Source organism: Vulpes vulpes, chromosome 8 (genome assembly GCF_048418805.1).
Source record: "Vulpes vulpes isolate BD-2025 chromosome 8, VulVul3, whole genome shotgun sequence".
NCBI classification, from domain to species: Eukaryota; Metazoa; Chordata; class Mammalia; order Carnivora; family Canidae; genus Vulpes; species Vulpes vulpes.
Window position 1 is genome coordinate 41,384,027 of NC_132787.1, and position 9,779 is coordinate 41,393,805.

The 9,779-nt window shown below is 54.9% G+C and overlaps 1 protein-coding gene across 2 annotated transcripts; it reads right to left on the minus strand.

Moving 5' to 3' along the window:
* Positions 1-310: 310 nt before the first annotated feature.
* FKBP4 (FKBP prolyl isomerase 4) lies at positions 311-9,525 on the minus strand. 2 transcript variants are annotated; one of them, XM_025995416.2, is made up of 11 exons: positions 9,336-9,525; positions 8,691-8,835; positions 6,394-6,538; positions 5,803-5,945; positions 4,870-4,990; positions 4,449-4,605; positions 3,702-3,792; positions 3,521-3,604; positions 3,102-3,287; positions 2,377-2,616; positions 311-1,112 (listed from the first exon to the last, which is right to left on the minus strand). In XM_025995416.2, the coding sequence occupies exons 2-11, from the start codon at positions 8,793-8,795 to the stop codon at positions 1,005-1,007; spliced, it is 1,380 nt and encodes a 459-aa protein (XP_025851201.1). In that variant the 5' UTR covers positions 8,796-8,835; positions 9,336-9,525; the 3' UTR covers positions 311-1,004. The 2 variants fall into 2 exon arrangements, with proteins under 2 accessions (XP_025851201.1, XP_025851200.1); XM_025995415.2 differs by lacking the exon at positions 9,336-9,525 and having other exon boundaries at positions 8,691-9,119.
* Between the last annotated feature and the right edge of the window lie 254 nt (positions 9,526-9,779).

Consider the following 9,779-nt stretch of genomic DNA (forward strand, 5'->3'; position numbering starts at 1 on the left):
TGGTGCCGGTACTTTATTCTATCTTTCTTCCTGTTAAAGAAGAGCAGAGCTCTGAGAACTCACCCCACTTGGGCTGGGGGTGCTGGGAGCCTATTGGGGGTGGAAGGCATTGCCCAGCTGTGGTCTGTATGGCACCCGGGAGGCCCTGGTGCTGGCACCACTCCATGCTCACAGAACGCTTCTTGATTGGCAACACCTGAAGCATGACTAGGGGTGAAACCTGTATAGTGAACCCTCAGTTTTGTCCCCAGAGCGTAGCCACCATGCCCACCCTCTGAGCCCGAACAGAAAGGGTTGCTGGACACCCAGGTTTTATTTCCACTTTATTGCTCAAGCACAGAACTTGAGGTAAGCCCAGACCTTCAGCAACGTGCAGAGAAGAGGCTGAGGGGGTTGGGGACACAACCTGGCTGAGAAGAGAAACTGATCCAAAGGGAAATACTGGTGGGGGGGACAGGAGGTGGTCGTCGGGACACCAGAAGACATCTTAGCCATACCATCTGAGGGGAGGATGGCAGCAGAGAACAGTTTACGGGGACAGCAGTGGTTCTTCCCATGCCCCTAGCACCCACATGGAGGCCACATGTTTAGGAATGGACCAGGAGGAGGAAAGGACAAAAATGGCTGCCTAGGAGGCTCCCTCTCCACCCTGGTTTCCCATCAGACCTCGAGTAGCATCCCTACCACTCACTCCCTTCTACCATTTGGAAAATGGACATAGCAAACAAAAGAAGCAAAATAAATTAACATTCTGATGAGTGTGCGTGTGGATGGACATTCATTCACATGTAATGGGGGAAGAGGGAAGGGAAGAGGGGGTGACACCACCTGAAATGATCCCCCAGCCTACTCCTTTCCCCTTTCCCCCAAAGCCACCATCTAACCAGATAGAAAAATAAAGGTCTAATTCACTCAAAATTCTTCAGTTTTTACAAAACTAACAGGGTGGAGGAGGGGAGGGAGCAGGGGAGGCAGGCAGCCGCAGGAATAGGGCTCAGCAGAGGCTATGCTTCCGTCTCCACCTGAGGTTGGCTCCCTGCCACATCATTCTTCTGCTCATCCTTCATCTCTGTGTCAGCAGGATGGTTTCCCGAAGCTACTGCTGCCTTGGCCTGGGAGAAAGGAGGAGAGTAGGGGGATGGAGAAGAGTAGGGGGATGAGTTCCAGTTCTCATCGGGCCCAGGCCTCAGACGAGAAAGGGGACTTGTGCTCCATGTCCCTGCTCAGCTTGCCTGCACTGAGCTGATGGCAGTGACGAGCAATAGTGACCTGCCACACTGACACCGTGTCAGGTCTGTACCAGACTCCTATCCTCTTTGTCCCTCAAGTTAAAAAAAAGATACAACTAGTTTCTAACAGAATTACACTGACACAGCAAACTCCCTCTCTAGGTATGTCCTAAGATACACAGAAGTATACATTTTCAAGATCACTTGGTGCAATACTACGTAAAACTGTACTCGTCCAAAATGGGAATGACTCCCAACAAGGGGCTCCTGATCACTCTACCGCTAGTCCAAACTGGTATCTTTTAAGTGCAAAATAATACCGTGGATTTCTGAAGCCTGACTCGGGTCTGAAAAATAAATGTGATTAAAAAAAATAATATGTTACAGTATTTATCTCTCCTGTTTCCGTTCACTTTTCTAGCACGCTACTAGAAAACTGCAAATCACTATACAGGTTGCATTATTCTTCTATTCACCAGTACTGGTTTGGAACACTGGAAGGTTAACAGGGACTGGGAAAAACATAGGCTGTATGTCTATGAGGGAACACCATAGGCTCAGTGAAGAATGTGAAGGCAGTTTATGCTGCTATAATCCTGTAGGCAGGATATGAAGAAAGCATAATGTACAAAACCGGTAGAACGTGTTGCCTTTTATTAGGGAAAAGGAAGAAAATGTAACTGGTCTACTTGTCAGATAATTTACTGGAATTCCAGTAAATTATTTCCAGATAACATACTGCAGTCCTCTAAACATTGGTCTTAACCTAGTTGCTCCTCGGTGGTAGGAGACTTCACGTTCTTTCATGTGGTTTAAATATAACTATGTAAAACTCTATTACCTGTTTCAACATAGGCTTTTAAACCTAAGTTTTAAAAAGGCAAAAAGAATGGAGGTTGGGAAGCACACAGAGGGCAATCGCTCCCAAGCTCTGAGGCCTGGGGGGGTGGTTTTCAGCCCTGATCACAGAGGCAGGGTGGCCCTCACAACAGGGGTCTTGCTAAGGAGTGTTCATGTTCTTGCTCTAGGGACAAGGGCAATGTCTGGTTTCCAGGAGTGGCACACATGACCACAGGCCAGGAGCCGCAGTGGCTGGGGCAGGGCTTTTCTTCTGTCTCTCCCACCCATTCCCTGTCCCAAACCTTACCTTGCTCTCCTCCTCAGCCAGCCTCTCAAACATGTTGGCATACAGCTTCTTCTCCCTTGCAAGCTGCTTGCGGATCCGCTGCTGGCACACAGCCAGCTGGGCCTTGGCAGCTTTGTTGCTGGGGTAGAGCTGCAGGACCTTCTGGAAGTCAGCCCGTGCCAAGTCAAAGTCATTCACCGCCAGGTGGGCCTCTCCACGGCGGAAGAGGCCCTTCTCGTTGTTGCTGTCCAGTTCTAGGGCCTAAGGACACGGAGAGGAAGCAAGAGCAAGACCTCAGCCCCTTGGCCTGTCTGGCCGGCCTGGGTTTCAGAGGAGCCCTCAGTAGAACACAGCCTGCTAGCTCCACCCCCGGAAGGGGGGAGGGGTAGTCTTCAGGCATTAAAGGGAAAAGACCGAGGTCTAGGAAAGAACCCCAGTTAGTCCATGACGCAGAGAGAAAACAGGGCTTTCGATGAAAGACCATGCCAACACTTCCATTCTCTCGAGAATAAAGCAACTACTGAGAGGCACAGGCTAGGGACTAGGGCAAAGGAAACACCGTAGCAATCTTTCCCCTCCTCTGACTCCAGAGCACTAAAGCGAAGGAGCTTGCTTCTCCAAGCCCTTGCCCCGGGGCTTTCATCTCAGGGCTCCCACTGGTCCACCTGCTACCCTACTCCTGAGGCCAAGTTTCAGACGCAACCAAGCCCGTGAATGCTGCTCCCATGCCTTTCCATGGGCCTCACCTTGTTACAGCTCTCAACGGCAGCTGAGAAGGCCTGCAGTTTCAGATGACACATGGCCAGGTTGAGGTGGGAGGCCAGCCGGAGGGCCTGTGCCTTCTGTGCGTCCTCGTTAGAGAAACTTGACTCATATTCCAGCCAGGATATGATCTTCTTGTACTGTAGTAAAGCTTGCTTGTACTTGCCTTCCTAGAAAGGGAGGGGGGCTCAGGCACCAGGAGGACACTCTGCAGATAAGAAGACCAGGGAGTCCTGCCTCCCCATTCCCCTGCCAGACCAGCTAGCTCAGATATACTAGGTGCCGACTGCAGGTGTGCCCAGTCCTCTCCCTGGCAGAAAATGAGTTTTCTAGTCATTGGGGAAGGCTAGGCCCAGAAGAGCCCTCCCGGGGAGCGTCCTCAGGGCCCCAGACGCTGGCTCACCTTGAAGTACACGGTGCCTCGCTCTTTCACTATGGTGCTCTGTTCCAACTTCTCCTCTGAGTTCATCTCCCAAGACTCCTTGGCCTGCCGTACCCCCAAGGGAGACACAGAGTCGTCAACTACCCCAAAGCCATGTCCCGGGACCCAACTCCTAGACAGACAAGACCCTGAGCAAACTCACCTTCTCAAAGCTCTTGAGGTGTATTTCGTATTTCAGCTCAGCATTTGGTGGGATCTGGAACTTCTCCTTCCCAACACTGCCAAAAGCATAGCTGGGGGGCGGGGGGGAGAGAAAGGTCACTGCAGCCACACTCAACCTGCTCCCAGCTGAAAAGGCTTCCTGTCTGTTTCCTGCGAAGCACCTCCCCGTCCCTTGAGACTTGGTTCAAATGTTTCCTGTTTGGCAGAATCTTCCCTGACCTCTTCACACAATTAGCTGGTCTCATAGCATCTCCCACATCATTCTAATTCATACTAACAGTACTAACGGTGGAACAGTCACTAACTTACTAATTACTAAATCTCACTGAATGAATCACTAGAAGGCAGGGCTAATCTCTCTCAATATCCAGGAATCTTCAGTACTGCTCCTGGCACATAATAGGTGTGTTTCAACAAGCATCATTAATGATGGAGTATTGCTTAACAGGAGACAAAGATTTTGTGTTGGTAGAGAAGGCAATGTAGAGGAGCCATGACTGAAAAGATTAGGTTTTGATTCAAATGTAGACAATTATGACCATGCTCCTAAATATGAAGGGAATCACATTTGCTGTGCCAAGAGTCACAGGGACCTCTAGTGAAGCTGTGGGGGTAGTGAACACACACAGAGGAAGAGCTACAAGGGGCTGGTTACACAACTCACTGTGGACATGTACAATCCTGACCTTGGATCACGCACCTGCTCTACTAAGTGCCCACTCCTCACCTGGGCTTGAGGTACACAATGGAATGTTCTCCCTTTTCCATGCGCTGAATGGCTTTCTCCAGCCCACAAGGCAGGTCCAGGCTCTCTCCCTCGCCAACCTCAAAGCGGAGCTCCCGCTGGTCAAACATCTGGTCCTTGTAGTACCCTTCCAGTGCAACTGGCAGGGAGAAGAGGCAATGTGCCAGGGATTTGAGGAGGCAAGAGACTGAGGAAGGATGCCACCAGCCACCCTCCATGACCTCCTCACTTCCTGCCACCAAGGTGCCCTTGTTGTGTTCTAAGCTGGAGGGATGTTGAGAAGATATGGTCTAATCCCTCGTTTCTCAGATGAGATACGAGGATCAGAAAAGGAAGGGACTTGCCCAGAGCCCCAAGGCCTAAGTACCAGAATCTGAACCGAAACCCCAGACTGCTATCTCACCATCCACGATAGCACCCTCGTTGGGCCTGGCATAGCCTTCGCCCCGAGTCCGTATTCTCCGGATGATCCCGCCATCCTCTTCTTCTGTCAGGTCCTCTCCCCTGAACTCGAACAACTCCACCTGTGGGATGAGACGCAAGGCGACACAACTCCTTTCAGCACTAACTCATCAGCGGTGAGCTGCAGTTTTTCTCTCTCCAGAAGAGTCCCTGGTAACTGCCAGACCAGGCCCGACCGCAAGGGCAGCAAACCAAGAGTGGACAAAGCAGCACTTCTGCTGAGTTCTGGTCTCAACTTTGGTAGAGCTGGGCCGGTCAAGCAGATCTGGTTGACCTCAGCTTCACACAGGGAGGGCACGTTCCAGCCCACTGAGAAAGCCAAGCTGGTAGGCAGTGGAACTGACCCAACATCTTTCAGCAAGTCTCCCGAACATTCTCCAAGCATCCACTAATGAGGGCTCAGCCATTGTCAGACTGAATGGTGTGAAGTCCCCCATCTCAGGAAAGGCTCTCATCGCCGTGGCCCACAGGGAGATCTCTCCCCTCCTTTGATCTGTAAAGCACTGATGTTCTATACTGCCATCTATCACTATATAGATTCTAACCCCCACAGCCCTTTCAGTGGAATTATAACCTCTCTGGGCATCGTTCCAGAAATAAAACATGCCTCAACCCTTACCCTACTTCAAGTCTGAGGACGAATTTGTGGCCACCTCTTTCCCCCCCGAAATCTCCATTAGTGGCTGTGCTCTGGCAGCAGCAGGCTATGTGCACAGCAGAGCCAGCTGCCCTCTCCAGGGCTCTTCCTCCCCTAAGGCAGGCCCTTAGCCTTGGCTACATTGTCTCCAAGCGGCAGGAAGCCCTGGAGGGCAGCCAGGCCCTGGGCTGAGAGAAGGCTGGCTCTCTGCCTTGCTCTCTGTGCCTGGACACTCACCTCAAACACAAGCGTGGCATTGGGGGGGATTTTTGGAGGGCTGCCTGCCGAACCGTAGGCATATTCTGGTTTGCAGGTGATGTGGCACACTTCTCCCACCTTCATGGTTGCTACAGCAATGTCCCAAGCCTTAATGACCTCCCCTGTAGGCACAGAAAGCAAACAGGTCCTCCTTGGCAGGGAGCTGACCCTGGGCTCAGACAGTAGCTCCAGAGACCTTTAGGACACTATGCCCACATGGAAGCTACACACTCTTCAGAAACGAGACCAGGGAGGTAGAAAACCTGGTTGCAATAAGGCCCCAGATCTCTTTTAAGATATTACTCAAGTCTGGAACAAAGTTGTTTAAGAAACCAGGGAATCTACCCCTGAAGAGGAACTGAGGTGTCCAAAGGTGATTAGGGAAGGTGAGAGAGAGAGAAAGAGATATCAACACGGTTCCAGGAGAGGAGAAGAAAAAACGAGTTTAACGAGAGAAACTCATGGACTGAACAAACCATTCCTCCTTACGCTTCTGAAAGTATGGTTTCTGCTTGTGACAGCTTACACCCTCCGCAGAGCTGATGCTACCAACCCACTAACCGTGCCTACCTTTGCCCAGGTCAAAGGAGAATTTGTCCTTGCGGTCCAGACTGGAGTCAAACTTGGTGCCATCTAACAGCCAGCCAGTGTAGTGGACAAAGACTCGGTCCCCAATCATGGGCATCTCCGTGCCTGTGCCCTCTCGCTTGATGACCTGGGAGGAAGGCAGAGAAGGTGAGTACTGGGAAAGCATGCTGGCTTTCCCGGGGCATGGGGGCTGAATGAGGCACTTAAACTGCCCACACAGACTCTGATGCAAACATAGAGGGACCCTTCTGTCACACTGTAAGCAAAAGGACTAAACCTCCCATGATTGTGACATTAAGTCTGGCTAGAAGCCAGCTGACACCCTGCCTCCATCTTTCTTGAGGTGCAATAGGACTTGGGATCCTGGAGTCCCGGGATCGACTCCCACGTCAGGCTCCCTGCATGGAGCCTGCTTCTCCCTCTGCCTGTGTCTCTGCCCTTCTCTGTGTCTCTCATGAATGAATTAAAAAAAAAAAATCTTAGAAAAGAAAACCAAAAACCTCAAGACAGGGATGCCTGGGTGGCTCAGTGGTTGAGCATCTGCCTTAGGCTCAGGTCATGATCCTAGGATCCCAGGATCAAGTCCTGAATCAAGCTCCCTGCAGGGAGCCTGTTTCTCCCTCTGCCTATGTCTCTGCCACCTCTCTATTTTTCATGAATAAATAAACAAAATCTGTTAAAAAAAAAAAAAAGAGAGAGAGAGAGAGAAAGAGAGAGAGAAGAAAACCCAAAACAGAAACCCAGCGTTCAAGTTTTCGCTCTATGATCTTGTGTAAATCAAGCTTTCTAGACTTTATTTGTAAACTAGTGATAATAATCCCTATCAGGATTGGAGAAATAAACTGGTAAAAAGCTGAAAATTATTATCAGTAGAAAAGAGAGAAGCATTTATGCTAGGTTGCCTCATTCTTCCTAAATGCTGGTGGTCATCATATCAGGGTCTGGTTGGTGGACAGAAATAGAATAATGGACAGGATCGCAGAAGTCCAAAGGAGGCTGTGAAAATACCAGGTCACCGATGAGCACAGGGGCACTGAGACTCAGGACAGGAGCATTCACTTGATTGGGAAGCAAGTGAAGTGTTTTGAGGACTAGAGCCTTTCTCAGGAAAATCTGCTTCTCTTAAGCATTTATATAAGGGGACAAGGAGACTCCACGGATCACCTGGAAGGTATGTGGTTACCTTCTAAGGGAAAGCCTGCATAACAGAATGGGCAGAAACCTTGAAGAGTACAAAAGGGAGGGAGTGGAAGAGAAAAGGGCAAAGGACCCTTCTGGGAATAATAACCTTGTAGAAACCATCAGGACGCTGGAGAGAGAAGAGGAAGCCTCATGCTCACTGGGAGAACAGCTTAAGATTCCGAGATCTGGGCAAGACCAGGACCGTTTCTGGACCAGTTTATGGGTTCCCTGAGGTCTCTAGCTTTGCCCAGGTCTCTCGCTCTCTCTCACGCAACTAAGCAGTAGGAAGCCAGGATGAAAAGAAACACTGCATGAGGAGGAGGCATGAAATCCAGCCTGGGATTTCGCCATCCTGTACTCCACAGAACCTGCTCTGGAGCACCGAGTCGTCCTGACCCAGGTCAAGATGCCCTGCCCCCCGCGGCCCGGCCCCCTCGCCCGCGGCTCCCAGCAGAGCACGTCCTCCCGGCCCGCAGCCCGGCCCCGGCTCACGCGGGGGAGGGGAACTACAGGTCCCGGCATGCCGCGCTCGCCGGCTTTCCCGGGGCGGGGGGGGGGGGGGGGGCGGCATGGCCGGGCCGGCGACCTCGCTGGGTCCCAGCCTCTGGGAGGGGGGAAGCCGGGGGGACGGAGGGCGCCACCGGCTCTGTTGCCGCCAGGCCCCGGGCTGGGCCGGGGAATCAGTCTGGTGACCGCTCCGGGTCCAAGCTCAGGTTTAACCGGCCGAGGCAGCCGAGATCTCGCAGCGGCGCCCGCGGAGGCGTCCAGGGGCTTCCCGGCTGCAGCTGGCGGCGGGGCCGGGGCCGGGGCCGGGTGCGGCGAGCGGCGAGCGGCGAGCGGCGTCGGGGCCGGCCCGGGCCCCCTGGCGGCACCTCGCGTGCAACCCGGCGGCCCCGCCCCTCCCTCCGCGCTGCACCGCGCACGCCGGAGTTGGCGCTGCAGTCGCGGCCCGGACGCCGCAGGACGGCCGAGGGGCCCCGCGCACCCCGCCGCCCAACAACGCAGCCCGGGCCGGGAGGGCGGTGCAAGGGGCCGCGGGCGCACGCCCGGCTCACGGGGCTCCCCGGCTCGGCGGAGGCCGCCCGCGCCGCCCGTACCTTCAGCACGCCTTCGTCCTGCTTCGGGCTGATATCCGCCCCCTCGAGGGGAAGCGGCGCCGACTGCGCCCCGCTCTCGGCCGCCTTCATCTCCTCGGCGGTCATCGCCGCTCGGTGCGCCGCGCACTCCGGGAGCCGGGCCTGTCTGCTGGGGGAGGCGGGCGGGGGGGCGCTGGCGGCGGCGGCCCGGCTGCGCACCGGCCTAGGGCTCCAACACCGGCGGCTCCGGCGCGCTCGCGGCCCGCGGCGGGTTCGGCGCGGGAGCGGGAGTCGGTGGGTAATGAGCGGCCGCGGGGAGCGATTGGTGCCGCCCCGCCGCGGAGGGAGGGGCTGGGCGGCGCCGGGGCGGGAGCGAGGGGCGGAGGGGGCGGGGGCGGAGAACTTTCTGGAGACGGCGGCCGCCGAGCCAGTTCGGGCCCTGGTGCTCAGGGTGCTCGTGTGGACGTGTGCGGCTTGGGCTTCGGGTGGGTTTTTTTGTTTTTTTTTTTCTCCTTCCCCGGGTCATTCCTCCCTGCGGCTGCCTGGCCTCCCTCTCCCCACGCTGGGGCCCTCGGACTGCGGGGTTCCCCCGCTCACCCGCACCCCACCCCCACCCGAGCGCCCTTCCCTGGCCCTCCCCCTCCCCCGCCCGTTTCCCGGTCTAACCAGATTCTTCCAGATCCTTCTCGATCCCCCTGCATCGCTCCCAGGCCGAGTGTGCCCGCCGCCCCAGATCCGCCCCGTACGTTGCAGCCTGCGGCGTCCTGGGCTCCGACCGCGCCGCCGGACGTGGTCTCCCCGCGCTCGGGACGCGCATTTTTATAAGCCGGCGGCGGGCGCACGCGGCGCGGCCCCCGCATCTCTACACTCAGCGTATGGACACTTAAAGGATGGGGGGGAGAGAAGGGAAGGGGATTCGGTGGGACGAAAGTGAGGGAACGCGGTAACCCCGGTGCTCAGAATCGGGGAGAACACCCCTGAATTCCCCAGACCCGGGAACACGTGCCGCCTTTAGCTTAAAATGGTCGGAGCAGGATTTGCAAGAAATGACCCGCTGAGCTAAGGACTCTTTAAATGGGACCTTCCCCAGCTATGATAGGAGGACGCTTA